The sequence below is a fragment of the Caloenas nicobarica genome, chromosome 4 (genome assembly GCF_036013445.1).
Source record: "Caloenas nicobarica isolate bCalNic1 chromosome 4, bCalNic1.hap1, whole genome shotgun sequence".
NCBI lineage: Eukaryota > Metazoa > Chordata > Aves > Columbiformes > Columbidae > Caloenas > Caloenas nicobarica.
The window spans coordinates 35,814,542-35,832,148 of record NC_088248.1 but is presented as its reverse complement, the minus strand read 5'-3'; the positions used below and the strand labels follow the sequence as shown (position 1 = coordinate 35,832,148).

Genomic DNA, 17,607 nt, shown 5'->3' with positions numbered 1-17,607 from the left:
TCCTTAAGTATGGGTGAAGAGGTCAATAAATTTAACTGAACTCTCATCTTTGAAACACCCAATTTATTGTAATAAGAATAAATGCTATGTCATCAACATGCAGTATTCTATTAAGTACATATTTTTAGCAGATTTGTGAAAGGTATTGATTTGGTACATCTGGCCAATTCCATGTTTCTAAAATCCCAGCACATTTCATTTATAAAATAATATTTCAGGTGAAAGAAGGTGACCTTCACTGAGCAAGCAGTGTTTTTAAAACTGTTTAAATGTGCATCTATAATTTGATGCAGAGAAATGGGGTTTTGCTTATTTGTCTGTTTTGTTTTTAAACTTTGGCAATGCAGAGCTTGCTTCAAGAAAGAGGAAAAAATTGCGAAGGAAGTAAGAGTTATCCACTGATAATATTTTGTAAATGCATACTGCCTTTTTTAAAGAGTCTCCAGTCTAAATTAAGCATTCATCTTTGATGTAGTAAGTGCAGGTAAACAGTGTCGGGGGGGGACTGGAATGAAGGGCAGGTTGCCCTTTTACTATGCAGTAAAAGCTCATATGTTGAAACAAATATTGGTATAGGCTAAATTTACAAAGATTGCAAGATATACAGCTGAAGGGAGAAGGAAAGCAGTAAAATAATGTATAAAACATCAACCTACAAACCCCAAACAGCAGCAACAGCAGTTTATTTGACAATCCTAGGTAATCCAAAGAACCGCACTGATCACTAGGCTAAGTCAGCTTTATGCCCTTTTCTCCACAAGGACACAAAGCAGGCAGGGATCCACAGCCCACACAAGAAACTTCAGCCCATCCTGCCTCAGGAACTTGAATTACTGTCAAGCAGCTCATTTGGCATGAAGCGGGGACATGACCGCTTTCAGGAGGCCAGCAATTTGCATTCTTCCCCTTTTATTTATGTGTGCCTCTCATTTATGCACACTTTCAGAGCATCAAAAATCTGCAGCAGCTCGTGATGCAGCCACAATGCTGGTTTGTGGTGACCCCCACCAACAGGCAACCTTCCGAAATGTCCACAGGGACTGAGGGCAGGACTTTCTCAGCTCCAGAGCGCAGGTCACTCCGGCGTGAACCAAACTGGGACTTCCTGCTGTGGAAAAAGTACATAGCAAATCATGCGGCCATCAGGACGCCGCACTGCAATGAGATATAATATAGGTCTACATGTTAATGAAACTGTGTTAGAACTGAAACATTGGATAAAATAGCTCCAATATCATGGAGCAGAAGGGAGGAATAAATACAGATCACCTAATTGAGAGGAGTATAACTTTTGCTTATAGAAATTTTGTTAAAAGTCATAGCATTATTTGTTTTCTGTTGATTCCAAATAAGCATGTTTCTTCACAACATAAAGTGTTAAGAATGCCAGCTACATATCTGGATAGTTATGTACTTCTCAATTTAGCAAAGACTGGAAGTATGGACTAAGGAAGCCCTAGTAGCTATCTGCAGCAGAAAGAGTTGCAAATCTGTGCTGTTCAGTTTCCCAACCATAAAAATGATTCCTTTAGGAACATCTTGTCAGGACAAACAGTATCAGCACACAGCAAGGAAGACTTTTTTAATAAAATAATCAGCAAACAAGACATTACAGTACAGGCTGCCACACAAAACTTAAGTTCTTCAGGCACCTGTGAATTACATGAAGAATTAAGAATTATAACTGTACCAGCTAGGATTTCTCTGGATACAGGAAAATAAACATTTTCTTTCCTAGCCATCTGTCTGCATGCTGAGATGTATCCTCAAGAGAAAATGTCCTGCTTGTTGGCCAAAGACACTAACAAATGAAAGGATGTCCAAGAAGAGCCCATCTTAAGTGTCAAGTGTATTTTGTGAATATAGCATTAATGCACTTCAAAACGAGAAAAAGAAATTGTTTGTGACACTTGCACTAGCACCAGATGCAAAGAGAAACAGAATATCAGCACATCAGCAGGCACCAAATGCATTCAGCTGCAATGATTTCTTTAACAGTATGCAGAAGAAGAAAGTGACATTTCAGCCAAATTTATTTAAATTACAAGGATACAGTCATCAGGACAACTCTACAACCAAAGGTTACAACTAAGAAGTGAATAAAGGCTGACACTGCAGGTACTACAAAACCACCACGTACTCCTGATTTCAGATAATACACATAAATTCAGAAACCTCAGTGGTCCTAGACCCAAAACAAATAATTCATTCAGTAGCTAGGCAAGTAAAAAAATCAAAAATGTACTAAGAACAAACAATTCAGTGTGACATCCCAGCAGCTTAGAGGTCTGCAAAGATTTTAGAAGATGCAGAGTGTGCAACACCTACCTCAGGAAGAACTCCTTGAACTCAAAGGAAAAAGAATCCTGGAAAACAAAGGCAAACCCCACTTAAACCCCAGGCCAGTAGTTGTGAAGGCACCAAAACAGTGTCTGCATCAAACACTAAACCAACTCATCCCCAGTTAGTGATATAGACAATATCACTTGAGTATCTAGACTCTCTGCAAGTGGACAAAGATTTTGAAAATTATACTGTGCTCAGTGTATCAACCAGATGTGCAAACAGGCCCTTAAGGGAGTCTTGCCCACAAGTGATGGCATTTTTATGTCCCTAATACAAAGGTGACACGAAAGAAGCTTTAGCCACAACCTTCAAACACCTGCCAGAAATACCGGGGACAGTGAAATTAACACTGGCTGTGGTAGTACCTACAGGACACTAGCTGACGTCTGCAAGCCTTAGGCCAAGCCCCTTAAGAAGGGTGATACCAACTGCCTGAAGACATTGCTTCAGCGGTTCAGATTATCAGAATGTGTAACATACTCCATATTGACTGAAATGGCAACATTACATCCCATTTACAAGTCACAAGAAAAGAAGTGGGATGCATCCAATTGACTTCTTAACCTCAGTAGCTCTGCAGCATAAGCAACCAGGAACTGGAAACAACCTTCGATGAATTACAGAAGATACAGGGAGACTTCAAAAACATTAAATAAACCTGTTGCATGCCAGTTGCCATAAAGAGAATGGAAAAGATCCAAACACAAAGCTATGCCAAAAAAGAGCGCCTATGCTCACCAGTCTGGAAAGTCAGCCATTTGAAGAGCAAGTGTTGGAACGGAGACATCCCAACCAACAACTGTTGTACTACACAAAATAAAAGTCGTTCAGTCCTGTATTGGTCATTAACAACAGGATTTGTCCAACATGAGTTTGGAAAGAAGCATGTTTTAATAGAAAGAATATATATTGGTCGAACATTATTAAAAGCAGCAGAAATGTAATTAATCGGATAGACTAGACCCCCTGAATTACAGAGTCCTGTAGATTGTAAGATTACTGTTAAGATTTGAGAAGCCTCGCCAGAACCACCACCCCTCCTGTGCTTCCCCTCCTCCCCAATTCTCTCCGCCGGTCCTAAGCCACACTTGGTTTGCATCTGACAAAGACTTCAGCAAAAGAAAAAAAATAATAGCTCTGTATTCTTCATATCATACCTATTGCAAGTACAACGAAGTAAGCATTATGCCATGGATATATATATATCAGGTACTACACAGAAACCTGAACAAACCAGCTTTCGGAAACAATTGAGAAAAGGGCTACGTATATGCAGAGAAATAACTGAAGTCTGAATTTGCCCTGCCTGGGTACACTCCTTTCAAGCTTTTTGAGCACTGAAGCGCTGCCTCCTTCCATTGTTTCTGAACACTGCATACAAAACACACTTTGGGAGGAAGGAAACGGGTGGTACTGTGTTCTACAAAGGAGCAAAGAGAAGCTGTGTGAGAAAGCAGCTAATATAAGCAACAGGAAGAGGTTAATAGGGTGAGAGAATCGTGCATCTAAAGAGCAAGAGAGGCGTGAGAAGGAGGAAAAGCACGTACGTGCTGGGAAAAGGAGAGGCAGCTAAGTACACCCTTTCTTAGTCAATAAAGCTCTTAAAACATGAATGTTTTGTTGTATCGTGTTCAAGAGCAATAAATACATAAGCCTTATGAACATGAATTTCAGGAAAATCTTTGCTATGACATTTTCACAAATATAACAACTGACTTGCCAAGTAAACTTCATGTGGACCAAGACCCAGTATGCAAATTTCAGGAAGCTTAGTGATTTTGCCAACATCATTATTTGAACAGAAGACAAAACAAAATACAAAATTCTTTAAAAACTATTATATTCAGCCTTCATCAAAGAGGGACCTCCACCAGTTTTCAGGTCTGTTCAGCTTAAACAGTTGCACTGTGCTGATACCTCCACTCACATCACGTGGACTCAAAGGCATCATACAGAACCCAGGGACAGGCAAGTTCTTTAGCTTAAGGAGACAGGACTCCAGCTTTCCTCAGAGGTTGCATTTCACAGACCTTTAAGTTTCCTTGTTCTCCTCTAACTCTGACAAGAAGGCACAGACTTTGTCAAAGTACAGTACTGAAACCTGGGTAAAATTCTTCAGCCAAGATCTCAGCTGATGTTACAGTGAAAACAAATCACTTATTTCATAGGTCACCCAAGATACAAAAGCCATCCAGAATGTGTGTCATCAACAGTATTCTTATTGTATGGGACTTGACAACAGGATAATCGGAGTGACAGAAATAGCATAAAATTCAGATCAGAAGGCAGATCACACTCCATTTTAAGCAGTAGGTTTAGATCTACATTAAAAAAATTCAAACTGCACAAGATGCAGAGGGCTACACAAGTTTCCACTCCCCTATCTGTCCTACTGACGTTTGTCTTATTCTCACAAGACAGACAGGAAGAATATATGGACACAGTGAGACATATGCACAGCTTAAAAAAATGTTTACTCCAAGAATGGTGTACACATGCACAGGAGGCTCATTACCTTTTATCTGCTGGGGTTGTAGACCAGCCATCCAAGAAAGACAGCAAAACCTACCTCTTCTTCAGAGCAAAAACATGTATTCAAGGGGCTTGTATGACGGTGCCTTGAACTGCCAAATCAGAACAACCCTTCCCATTCTACACCAATGTTGACAAGCAGGGCCTCTGTCAGGAAAGCTGCTTTCTATCAGTGCAATTCCCTGGTTTATTTGGACTCTGACCACAGGCACCCAGGAAGCAAAACCGTCCTGGGCCACACAGACTATCTGCTGTTAGAAGAAAACCAAAAAACCCAAACCAAACCAAACAAAAGCAACAGTTCAGATGATCTTGTTACACAAAACTCAATAAAAACTTGTTTAAAAAACCCCTTATATTTCTCTAGTGATGAGAAAAGACTCCAAAAAGATTGAACACACCACCTGGGCAATTTATCTCTGCCACAGCTACTGACCCAGGGGCAAGTGCCAATTTTTTTCTGGGACTGCATCAGAAGATAACAACTGCATGTCAAAATAATTTGGTGATGACTGAAAAGGCATTTTAAACACCACTACCCTGGTGGAAGTTTCAGTTTAAAAAAATATGTACAAACCATACCTCTCGAATGCCTTTAAATAATGCTGTACCGGCTTCTGTGCAGACAACCTAGCTAAAAAAAGTGGATGCTGCTTTAGCATACAATGTTTTTATATATATATATATGTCTGTATGTGTGTATATATATATATACACACACATATATACGCACACACACAGAGTTTTGTTGCCAGCAAGGGCAACGGTGCCACAAAATGATCCCACATTCAGAGGTTAGGCTACATAGGATAAAACTACCCATTTAAGGATCCATCAAAAACAATATAATAACGAAACAAATTGTCCAAACTGCAAGAGAAGACTAAGCATGCCAAGCCATGAGAGAGCATCACGAAATATAAGGCTCAGGTAGACAAGTCTACACTTAAGCAGAGGAACTAGTGATTAAACACCAACGGAGTCTTGACACAGAGAGCCCAGACTCATTTCCCCCCCGAGACAATGCAGCCCTATGTGTTGAGTGTCACTGTATAAATTTAATCCAGGCAAACCAAACAAGAATATTTTAGAATATGCAGGTGACAGCTGCCAGTAGTTTAACATCTTCGAGGTTTAGAGCTTCTTGTTTTGTTCCTATGATACAACTATGTCAATTTATGAATTTGAAAAATAGCTAATATTTTGGAACCTGGGGTATATATCTACTCATTCCTAAATAGTCACTGCATATAAGGAAGATGGAGTTTTAAAGATCTTTGTATTCTAGTAAAAACTACAATTGTAATTTGTCTTCTTTTTGGTGGAAAACAAAGTAATTGATTCCATCGTACATCAGCAATAAACCTACTTTCACTCCCAGCCTTCTCTCAAAGCATGCCATTAATTGACACAAGACTGTAAAGCTTAAAGACAACCTAGGGATAAGTGACCAAATTATACTAATCATCTTGGATGGTTTCTTCTGAGGGAGTCAGAGTAATTTTAATAATGTTCATATTTTCCTCAATAGATCTGTGTTAATTAATATTAGACAGCCTGTTGCTGCTATATAAGCTTTGTCCACAAAAGTATTTTTTTCTGTTTTATCACATACTAAGTAATATATAAGGTATTAATACTTGCAATTAAATCATCACTTGCATTCCCCAGACTTGATTTTGTCTCAACTATTGAACAATCCACACGAGACAGGAGGTCTGGAACTTTATTACATTTCCTACTAGTTCTGAAGCAAACTGTTTTGTTTTACAGTAGCAATACTGTACTGCACTTTAGGTGGACCAAACATTTTAGTCCCAGATTTGTAAAACATGCATGCTTCTCCAGATGACCCCGGTTAATCCACTAAGGCAGCACCTTCAGTACCTCAGCTTTTAAGAATGTGATGGCTGATCCCAGTGTGTTAAGTACTGCATAAAGAAGTAGCCTCTGCCTCAACAAGTTTCAGTAAAAAGGTCATAAAAGAGTACAGATAACTGAATAACATTTCTGCAGACAAAAAAAAGTTTCCTTAGATTTCAGTGTTCAGTGCAATTTCTGTTAACCTAACACAAAATCCCAGCAACCGGCAGAGTTACTTGTCCACATCTTGCTGCATCCACACGGTAAAGTACAACATTCATCCCAAAGGTACTAGAACAACCACCAAATCTGTTTCATAAGAAGTCATACCATAGCACGGCCTTCACTTCTACTCAATTGGTTGTTTTGTTAAGTGTTCCTTATCTCTCAATCTACGATGAATTAAGCTGTGTGTATCAGACGATGAGTGTTGAGGATGTCTCTACATAATGTGTTCTAAGAATATTAATTACAGAAGGGAGGCATAAACAGGAGGATAGGGAATGCTGCCTAATTCAATACTGTATCAAGCATGTTGAAAAAAAATTAGAAGTGTGCAAATGGTTCGTATACTTCACAAGCTGATAAGAGGAATTATTACCTTAACAATGTACCTTTAGTGTTGCCAAAGGACACACTTGGAGGGAAGATACATAAAAACGTACATTCATTCTATCAATGTCAGAACCAACTGCAGTTCTCTAGCTTGTTGAAATGTAACCAAAAAGTATTAGCCACAGATTCACAGAGATTACTCCACCCACACATACACCCCATACAAATCTAATAGTCTCCACAATTTCCTTCCTTACAGTGCTGGAGATTCCAGTGATTAAAAAAAAGAATGTTTGAGACCTATATTTTAAATTATTTTTAATTTGCTTATGATTGTATTTTAAGTGTGAGACATTTCTAGAGTTATGTTAGGAAGACTTAAATCTATAGAGAGCATTTTGTTGCTTCTCTTGGCAATGAACTAATTTTAGATCTGGAAACAACACCTGTCAAGCATTTTAAAGCTAAATGAGATACAGCTGATAATGGCTTTAACCATGACATTTTAACCTCGTCTTCTGCATACTACTGAAAATAATGAATCTAACATCTGGAAAAAAATAATCTACAGATTTGACATTGAATAATTGTCAGCTTTTATTACTGGTGATGCTACTGGGTGATCCTTATTACTTGAAATGCCTTCTTTGGTAAAAGCACAAATTGATCACTTTCCATACTTCTCCCTATCCAAATGATACATGTATTCCCTACTTTTCTACCATATAGAATATAAAATCAACACGCTCCTGCCTTTAAATCTGTTTACATTCTATATATACCCAAGACCATATGTGTGCTCCTTTCTTGGCATCTCAAATATTTCTGCTGGAGACACACAACATATCAGTCATTCTCATTCAGCACTACACACACATCAAATGTTTCAAAAATCAGCAGCGGCACAACTGTATATTAATAAAAACTCCACACCAGTGGTTTGCCCACATCACTTGGCAATGTCCCTTTAATATTAATACACAGAGAAGTAAAATTTTTTCATAAATTTGTTCAAGTATGTGGAACATGTAAAATGCATAAGAATCAATATGGACTTCATTAATGTTATATTTATTTATTTTCCAGCTTCATACAAACTGGATGTAGAAGCATAAACATAGTACATTTCTACCATTTTCAACAAAAATATAACCAATATGTACAATTATTGTATTAAAAATACAAAAGGGATACAGACTCCACCAATGTCTTTCTAAAAGACATACAGGTACAAGTAGTATCAAAAGTATGAGGAAATCACCAGTTAATTGTACATTCTGCACTTGACATCACAGAGCGAACTGAGATTAGCAGTCCTATGGTCTACAATTACTTAATGCTTATATAACATTTGTGCAACTTGTGATAGAGCTAGGATTTTGTATTTCTATATGCACGAGGTCCATAGCCTTGAGAATAAAACTGGCAAATAATGCATATTACATGTAAAATTACAAATGCATAATCGACAATGTGATATATAAGCAAATAGACAAAAGCTATGATTACAGAAGAGAGAATTAAATAAAGCACTGACATTTGTTTGATACAGTGAAAAAACACTGCAATTTGATCTTTAAAAGTTGAAGCTATTTACGTTTATCTACTGATCAATATGATCAGCTGAGTTCAATGGAAAAAAAAAAATCCAAGACCAGCAGTTCCTCACATTTGAGTACTACTCGGATTGGCAGCCTTCACTTCTCCGGAGTCTGTGCAAAAACAACACAAAAATAGAGGGGAGGGTCATTTCAGTCATTATAGGGTTAATAGCAGCTGTGAGCAGGTGGTTGCTACACATTGGCCTTCTCTACACATGCAGTGTTCCATGAAGCCATTAACAGTTGTGACTATTTCTGCATTGCAAAGGATGGCAAATCTAAACGTGTTATTTTTCATTAAAGGCTCGTTTATCCCCTAATGCCAAAGTCAATAGATGGAGGTTATTAGATCAGTGTTAACAGCTGACACGAGCTGTGACATCTCAACTTGCCTTCACTGCAATGTTATCCAGTTAATTTTTCTTTTAATAGAACTACTATAGAGTAAAAAAAAAAAAAAAAAAATTATATATATAACTTAAACGTGGGGTTGCCATCTGTCTCATTAGAATGGGACACTTGCAGTATGCCATCCTGTATTCCACAAGGCACAGGTATGAGACACACAGTGTCCTCTCCCATCACCGGCCAGTTGCAAGCACGTTTCTGCATTCACACTAGACCTGGCTGGGGATGCCATTAATTCTAACGTTTACAAATTTTTGAAGATTCCATGGTGGGGCAACATTAAGAGTGAAGCAAGACGGTCAAGGAAAGGCTGCATCCTGCAACTTCTGCCTTCCCATCTGCCCTGCTCCGCCACGTGGTAGCAATATTCCTTCCAGGAGCTCAGGCTGGCAACCCTACTTACAGGCATGAAATAATACTGTAATTACTAAGCAGATGCAATATTTGATTTCTGAAATGCAAACATACAAAATCGTAACAAAGGCATTGTAAACAAGCAAATAAGCACTGCCTCCTTGAAGGATTTCAATGCATTTTTCTCTTTGTACGTTAAAGGCCCAATGTAATTTGACAACTAGCTTATCTCATTATCCCAATGAGACTAAGTGCTAGGATTGTGATTAAAATCTAAAAGGAAGATTAAAAAAAAAAAACCCTTCCAGGCATTGGGAAGTGCAGCCAGAGTTAATCATCCTGATGTGATGATCTTGGAATTTGGAATGATACTGTGTGATGTGGCAGACAGCGACAGTGGTAGCTTGGAGATTGCTGCACTGTGCATTTCAAGCAACACAGTTTGAAAAGTGCCAGGGCGATTTCTTCACAGTATTTCACATGCAAGGGGAGAGGGGACAGAAGGGGGAGGGGCGGAGGAAGAAGCCCCATGCTGCTTTAAGGCAGGGAAGGAGGCAAATAGGTCCACCATCCTTTAACTATAGTTCCAAGGCTCCTATTCTAGGGACGTCTTCTTGTGCTCTCCTTTAAGGTGGCTCACTCTGGATCCAGAAAAGCCCCAAGTCTTAGACAGCAGAGACTTGTTCATCTTCTGCAAACACAACAGGATAGGGGAAAATAGAATTTAGTTCATATCGAACAAGACTGCTACTAAATGAAACAACCTGTACTACGCTTACGTGATGTCCATCCATTGTATTAGGTATATATTTCAAACCTATCTAAATATCTGTACATTTCAGGTCTCATGGGAAGTACACTTTCGTAATTTCGCTCTTGAAGAAAATAAGTCAATTGCTATAACACAGCTAAGCGCAGTTCCTCAGCCTGAGGAACACAACAGCTACTCCTAGATATTCAACAGCTTCATAAAGCCATCTTACATTTTCCCCTGAATATATCTGTGATTTATTTAAATTAAGATTGCATAAAACTTTAGTGCAGTTTTAGTAATTAATTGGTAGAAATAAAATTATCTGTTATGGTAATTCTCAAAGTTTGAGGCAACTTGATTAAAATAGACTTCATTTTTTTCCATCACGTTCAACTGCAGAGTTCATCCTGCACATAAAACCTTAGTAACTAAACAGTTAGGGAGGGAAGTGGAACATTAGCCTTTCTATCATTAAGCAAAACAAAGCATTCGAACATGTGATTTGGGCACTGCCTTGCCTAAATTTTGAGCACCTAGCCCTAAAGATGCAATCCAGCTATGCTTGCACTCCACAGAAGAACAGAAAGACTATGTCTACATTGTCTTTCTATCATTATAGCTGAGCTAAAGCATAAAGATACAGATACACTGGAGCAAGTGAGGTAGCAAAAGGGTAGTGGGCTTGTTATGTGAAGCAGTTGGTGTGGATGACCAAGTGTCCACAGTGCAAGAGTTTCAGGTAGAATGCAAGCGACCATCCAAATAAATCTGAACAACGATGCTCTGTGGGGTGGATGGGCAGGTATTCTATAGACCAGGATACTTTTTTGACCATTAAACACATGGTTAGTGCCAAACATTAAGTATGCTGGAGACTTTAAGGGCAGCCAGGGTCGTACCTAGTAAACATAGGCACGTCCAGAGAAGCTGCCTAAGCCAACTGCTTGGTTGTCCAAGATTTAGGTGGACCTACATTCTAAATTTTAAATTATATTTAAGATGAACTGAATTCCTCCCCTTCCAAAAAGTTAACAAATAGCAAGTTATGAAAGATGGAAGAGAGCACAAATTATGGCAAGGATTTCTATGGCAGAACACATTTGTGTAATTTGCTTTGCATCTGTGCAAGCGTTGACTGTTTTTGCATGCAGCATACTCAAAATCTAACAATTAGAAATTTACCATCTTCCTCTGTGGAAAACCCTTGAGACGGATAGTGAGTCAGACGGGGATCTGACTCATTTGGTTTATGCCACTGAGGTTTGTTCGCAGGCCTGCCAGTTGAATGGCCATGCGACTGCTGCTGTGGAGTTGATGTCCCATGGGTCTCACATGTCCGTGCCACCATTCTAGACCTCTGAAGTGCTATGTTGTAATCTGGAGGCTTTCTGGTTGGATGAGAACCACCTTCTGCAAACTCAGCAATGGGTATTCCTACATAACCAGGAGGAGTTGGAGGTGGTTCCCGATATCGACCCTCTTTTCGTGCTGTAGGAAAAACAACAGGTTATTATAAGAGATAGTAAGAGAAAAACTGCTCAAAGGAAAATAAACAGCAAAAGTTAAATACACATCAGCCAACTCAACAGCCCAGGAGGAGAAAATCTAAAGGACAAAAGTTAACTACTATATGGTAGACAATAAGGTCTTGCAAAATAAACCATGCAAGAAAATAAAGAATACACAACAAACGCAGGATATAGCTATTCTTTCAGCAGTGAAGCATTAGTCTAATAAAATTCACCAAATTACATTGAGAACTCGCTCAAACTTAGCAACTGAAGCCGTTCCATCAACTATACAGAATAAAATATACATTGATCAAAATAATATGGGAGACAAATGGCAACCATCAGGAATACTGGCATCTCCTCAAACATGCGACTACTGTAATCCAGAAGACGGGCTGTGTACCTAAGAGCTCTTAAACTCTTCTGTTTTTAGCATCTTCCAGAGGAAAAAAAAGCAGCACCTGATACATTATTTCTTCCTACAAATCTTACTACTTAATGAGACATAAGTTACATTTCCAAAAGGTAAGGAAGAGAAGTGGGTTTCATCTTCATACTTTCTGTATGCATTACTGCCCACTGCTCTTACAGTTGTACTCTCTGCAAAATTAAAACTAGAAAGTATGCCCATATGAACAATGACTGACAAGACCTAGCTCTGGGCATATTTCAAAGTTCTCTCCTGCAGAGAACTTCAAGGGAAGAAACAGCAATTAACAACGTTAAGCATCTGCAGAGACAGAGCAGATAGGGCTGACTCTGTTTTGGAGTTATGTACTTAAAGAACTCAGTTGGGCCTTTGATACTGAACATCTTCTGTGAGTCTAGCCCTTTAACATATGTCCACTTCACTTGCAGCATAAAGGCAAATACAGCAGGAAAAACCACTGACACAGACCACTTACTCTCCACAGCTTGTCATACACCATATATTCTTGAACAAGTGGTGATGACAACATCACCCTGCATTACGCAGCATGGAATTGACTAAAAAGGCAGCATAAGCTTAAAATGGACTGGCGCTTCTTGGACACGAGCTTTTACAGACTAAAAAGAAAGTCTTGGTAATACAATAAAACCAAAAGAGTTTCCAATAGAATCTAAGTATTTTTCTTGGACCAACTGTTCTACCTGAGCAATGCAGCATGAAGATGTCTCTGAGAAATTTTATTCAAAGATTTCTGAAGAGTAAGTTTGATGCAAAAGAAATTCTGCAGAAAAATTCTACTGAAATACTGCAAGACATCAACTCCTATTCAGTGCACAAGAACCATGTAAAAATAGTGGCTTCTGTTGGAGTGATGTGCGGAGTTACATTTGCAGGATAATTAGTGAATAGTATCGAAGTGCATGGAAGTGTGTGGCTTGAACTTTCGGATCCTCTTTCACATTCTCTCAAGTCTCCAAAAATGTAGTGGAAAGCACTGCCTTGAGAGGCAAGTTTGGACATGCTCGTTCCACATTTTGGTGGAAACCAAGGGCTTCAAATAGTAAAATTAGAGAGCAGCATGAATCAGAACCTGGAGTCCTGAACTGAACAGCTTCCTCCTCTTCATAGCTCAGGGATTCGGATCTGCACCCAAGCTTTGAAGCAACGGGCCACTGTTAAGCAATATACTTAGGTGGAAAATGGAAAAGCAGTTTATCACAGTGGTCTCAGCGTGACCTCAATCTGGCAGACTTTTTCAGCTGTATCAGCGCAAAACGGCTTTTAGATAGTTTTTCTTATTAACCTGAAGAAAGGCAAAGTGAGGGGCAATGAAAGAGGCAAAAATGCAGAGGTCTTGGATGGCCCAAGGACTCGGATGAGTAAAAGGAACAGTATGGGAAAAATGTTAAGTACTGCCAAAGACACCTTCCTGTTAATTTTTATATTATCTGATCTGTCTTTTGTTGAATGATTATAAACGTATTTCAGCTCTAATTTCTTAGGAACCACTTGAGTTTCAGCAGTCCAAAGAAACATCTCGGTTGGGAGTTAAGCATAAAGTGACCCCATTTTCAGAAGTAAGAAATATTCTGAATTATCAGACAAGTCATACAGATGTATAAAGTAAAAGGCTTCTATACAAATCAGGCCACATTTATTAAGATATCTAAATATAGAACGTGGAGCCTTACGGTGAAGAGAAAATCACATTTCTGAACAGACATCTAAATACATCAACCTCTCAAAACACTGTCCAGTAGTGGAGCTATTTTTCTGATGTATGGCAGGCTCTCTTGAAACACAAAGAAGCCGCCAGAACTGAGAATCAACAATAAGTGATATTTTCCCTAGCAATAAATGCACCGTTCAAGAGGAAAATTTGAGAGACTGCAGAGTGTTTGGTTTTGCTTTAAAAATGGAAAAATCAAACCAGATAAATGAAATGCAGTTTTAGAACAATATGAAGAACCATGAGCAAATTAATTAAAACACTTGACAGTAAACTTAACTTACCAATGAGCCCCTTTGTACTACTTGATGATACTGCTATATGAGTGGACACGGGAGCTGGCTTTGACTCCTCTGCTGGTACAGATGTTATGCTACTGGTTTCAGCTTCAGTTGAAACATCCTTCCCACCCCTCCGCTTTATGGTACCTGTATCACCTTCCGAGTCCTCTCCCCAGTATCCCGTTGAGGATGCCCAGCTTGCTCTGGACTGTGCTTGATCAAGGCCCTCCCTGCCTTGACTTTGCCTGCCATACTTTGTGCCATGATCGGGGAACATCAGCTGGTCCATATGACTGCCCGAGGCCCACAGTCCTGCCCCATCGCCTGAACTATCGAAATGAGCATGTCCAAAAGGCAGAGTCTCCCAGCTTCTCTGGTGCTGTATTGTTTGTATGTTGTCATGAGAACCACTCGAACAAGAAGTCCAGCTACCACGGCCACTGTCAGCTGCATCAAGCGAAGCTCTGTCCCCCTGATCCTGTGATAGCTCTTCTGTACTAGGAGAAGAAAGCACAGTTGCTCCAGCATACAGGCCTCTGGTTTCTGACAGGGGTGCATATGAGCTAGATGCGCATGGACGAGGAAAAAAACAAAACAAAACAAAACACAAAAATCCAGTGTTGGAATTGGGGATCATTTACAGGACACATGAAGAATTCAACAATCAAGAGAAAAGGAAACATATTGGAGGGTTGGACTAGATGACCTTTAAAAGGCCCCTTCCAACCCAAACCACTCTACAATTCAAGGTTTTGATACAGTTTATATTAAGTATTATTAGTGTTAATGTCTAACTCCATTTTGAGAATAGAGCACGTTCCTTTCAAGCTCATTCTCAAGAAAACAAAAGTATCACTGGATAGATATCCTGATGAAACTTAACACTTCAGTGGAGTAGTTTCAAAAGGTAAAATCTTAGCTTTGCAGCAGCCCTTTTAAGATAGGCAAACTGCATTGACATATAGAAAGGGAAAAAGACTGATAGATAGGGTTCCTACTGCTTTTTCCAGCCATGCAAAGCAAAGGATCAAAATTTGGAAACTGAGTTTTAGCAGGAGGCGGCTGACATTCAGTTAGGTTTCAGCTTTTCAGATTTTTTTGTCTGCTTAGGAAACTCTGAAAGCCAGCTTTTCAACATTTCTTGCAAATGGGAATATATTCTAACCTTAATTTTGGAAACACATGCTACTTTGTAAAGCAAGCATACTCTCCGTAGCCTTTCAGCGATTAAGTAAGCCTGACACTATCCCTTACATAGCAGCAGAGAGAACTGACAAAGTGCCACTTTTGTTTATCAGCTACCCAGGCTACTGAGATTTGTCCTTCCAGGGCAGCTTGCTGTGCTGACTGGAACCCTGCTCTTCCAAACATTTAAGACATCTGATTAAAGAGTTTGCATAGCCTGGGATTCCCAAGCTGAAGTACATCAGTTTTGGAACAGACCTGCCATCCACAGGATTAAAAACCCTGAAACCATTCAGAGGACTGAAGCATCCAAATAACAGCTCAGAGAAGTAAGTGGAGACTAAACAGGAGCCAGAGCTCTAATTATTTTCAGACCAGGGCTCACTGTTAGAGGTTTAGAGAACTCCTCACAGCACTATCTTCCCCACCATTACAGAAGTTAATTACCTAGAAAATTACCTAGAAAACCAGCAGCCTAATGTGAATCTTAGCTTCCAATTATTGTTGACTAGAAGAAGGCAAATATTTTTGAGTTAGATAAATATGCACTTTTCTATGAAACAGACTGGAAAATTACTAGCCATTTCTGTTCTCAGCTTGATCACTGAATAATTGCATGAATAATTTCTCATCTAAATCAGTCAATCCCACTCTAGAAAACAGGCTAGGATACTAGTCTGCCATAAAGAGGATAATCTACAGCACTACTAACTGCTCAGATGATAAAGTCTACAGAGGCAGTCTTACTGCTGTAGACCTCATCACACACTCAGGAGTGCAAAACCTTTTCTTGTCAAAAAATGGAGCATCACCACAAAACGCAGCATTGAAATGGCAGTTTTTAAGAGCAGAGGAGAAAAAAAAAATATTTGAGAGAGATACAGGGAAAGTTACATGAACAAATATACATATACATGCCACATACGCACTATATGAAAGCATAATGTAAGTAAGCACAAATAAAATTCCTACCCTAAGCTGTATTGATCTGGTTCAATCATGATTCTTCTATCAATCCTTCCCACACCAAGATTTGTCTCCACGATGCTGACAGAATGCCTCTGTCTCCTCTCATCATGCAGGGAGACTGGCATAGAGTCAAAAGAGGAATTGCTGACAATACTAGATCTGGAAGAAATTTCGCTGTGACCAGAATCTGAAAAGTTATCCACCGTGCCACTAGGAGCCAAAGTATAGCCTGCAAAGGGAACGTCACATTAATCAGACTCTCTGAGAAGATTTGTCAGTTATTGCCAGGCAGCCGGCAATACTGCTACCACAGTACATCAAAACTACCATTACATTTACACAGAGGCAGCACTGCAAAAAGACAAAGATACATAGCAGAACTGTGTAACACCATGTATTTTGTCTCTTAGTAAGAGGTTTAAGACTGTGGGAACATGCACTCCTCATTTAGAGACCAAGTGCTCGCTTTCCTTCCTCTCTACCCTCCGCCCCCAAATTATTTTCGAGTGCATCATGGTACTTGCATCCCTTCATTATGGAATCTCACTTCTCAAAAAACTGCCTGTACGTAAACATCATCACCAAGATTGGAATGAAAGAGATGCCTTAGACAAGATTCATGCTTAAAGTAACCCAAGAGACCCTCTCCCACAGTTTTTGTGTTCTGCGAAGCTACACTTCAGCAATGAACAGCAGATACAACATGAAGCACAGATGTCTGCACTGACTGCTTATTACCCCTCTTGGCTGAGACAGGGCCTGAAGTGTTTTTCAGTAAAGTTTAAAAAACATATTCGAGATTTTCAGGCTTTCTTTGTGGTACTTGGTTAACTAATTACATTCCCAAAAGACAATATTCTATAGCATATATTAACAGAATTATACTGTAATTTGGAGGTAGCATTGACACTGCCAGACTGAGATAAAAATCTGCAAACCATGAAATGTCACAGAGGCAAATTCAGCTTTTGTTTTAGTTTAAACAAAGTTGGGCTGAATGTTCTTGCCAGCTAAGTTAAAGATCATTAAACAACATAAACGTACAAGTAACTGCAGTTTTCATTTTTTGCTTTCAGTCTACGTGTGTCA

At 39.2% G+C, this 17,607-nt stretch overlaps 1 protein-coding gene across 11 annotated transcripts in view; it reads right to left on the bottom strand.

The window, feature by feature from the left end:
* Positions 1–8,257: 8,257 nt before the first annotated feature.
* The window catches only part of RAPGEF2 (Rap guanine nucleotide exchange factor 2), a 188,436-nt gene continuing 179,086 nt past the window's right edge, over positions 8,258–17,607 (bottom strand). For 5 of the 11 annotated variants that reach the window (XM_065633151.1, XM_065633156.1, XM_065633157.1 and 2 more), the window contains 4 exons: positions 16,522–16,747; positions 14,368–14,927; positions 11,596–11,901; positions 8,259–9,008 (listed from right to left, as the gene is read on the bottom strand). In XM_065633151.1, coding sequence (XP_065489223.1) covers positions 8,962–9,008; positions 11,596–11,901; positions 14,368–14,927; positions 16,522–16,747 — 1,139 coding nt within the window. In that variant the 3' untranslated portion in view covers positions 8,259–8,961. Of the gene's footprint in view, positions 10,351–11,595; positions 11,902–14,367; positions 14,928–16,521; positions 16,748–17,607 lie in introns of all 11 variants that reach the window. The other 6 variants (XM_065633149.1, XM_065633152.1, XM_065633154.1 and 3 more) reach the window with 3 other exon arrangements.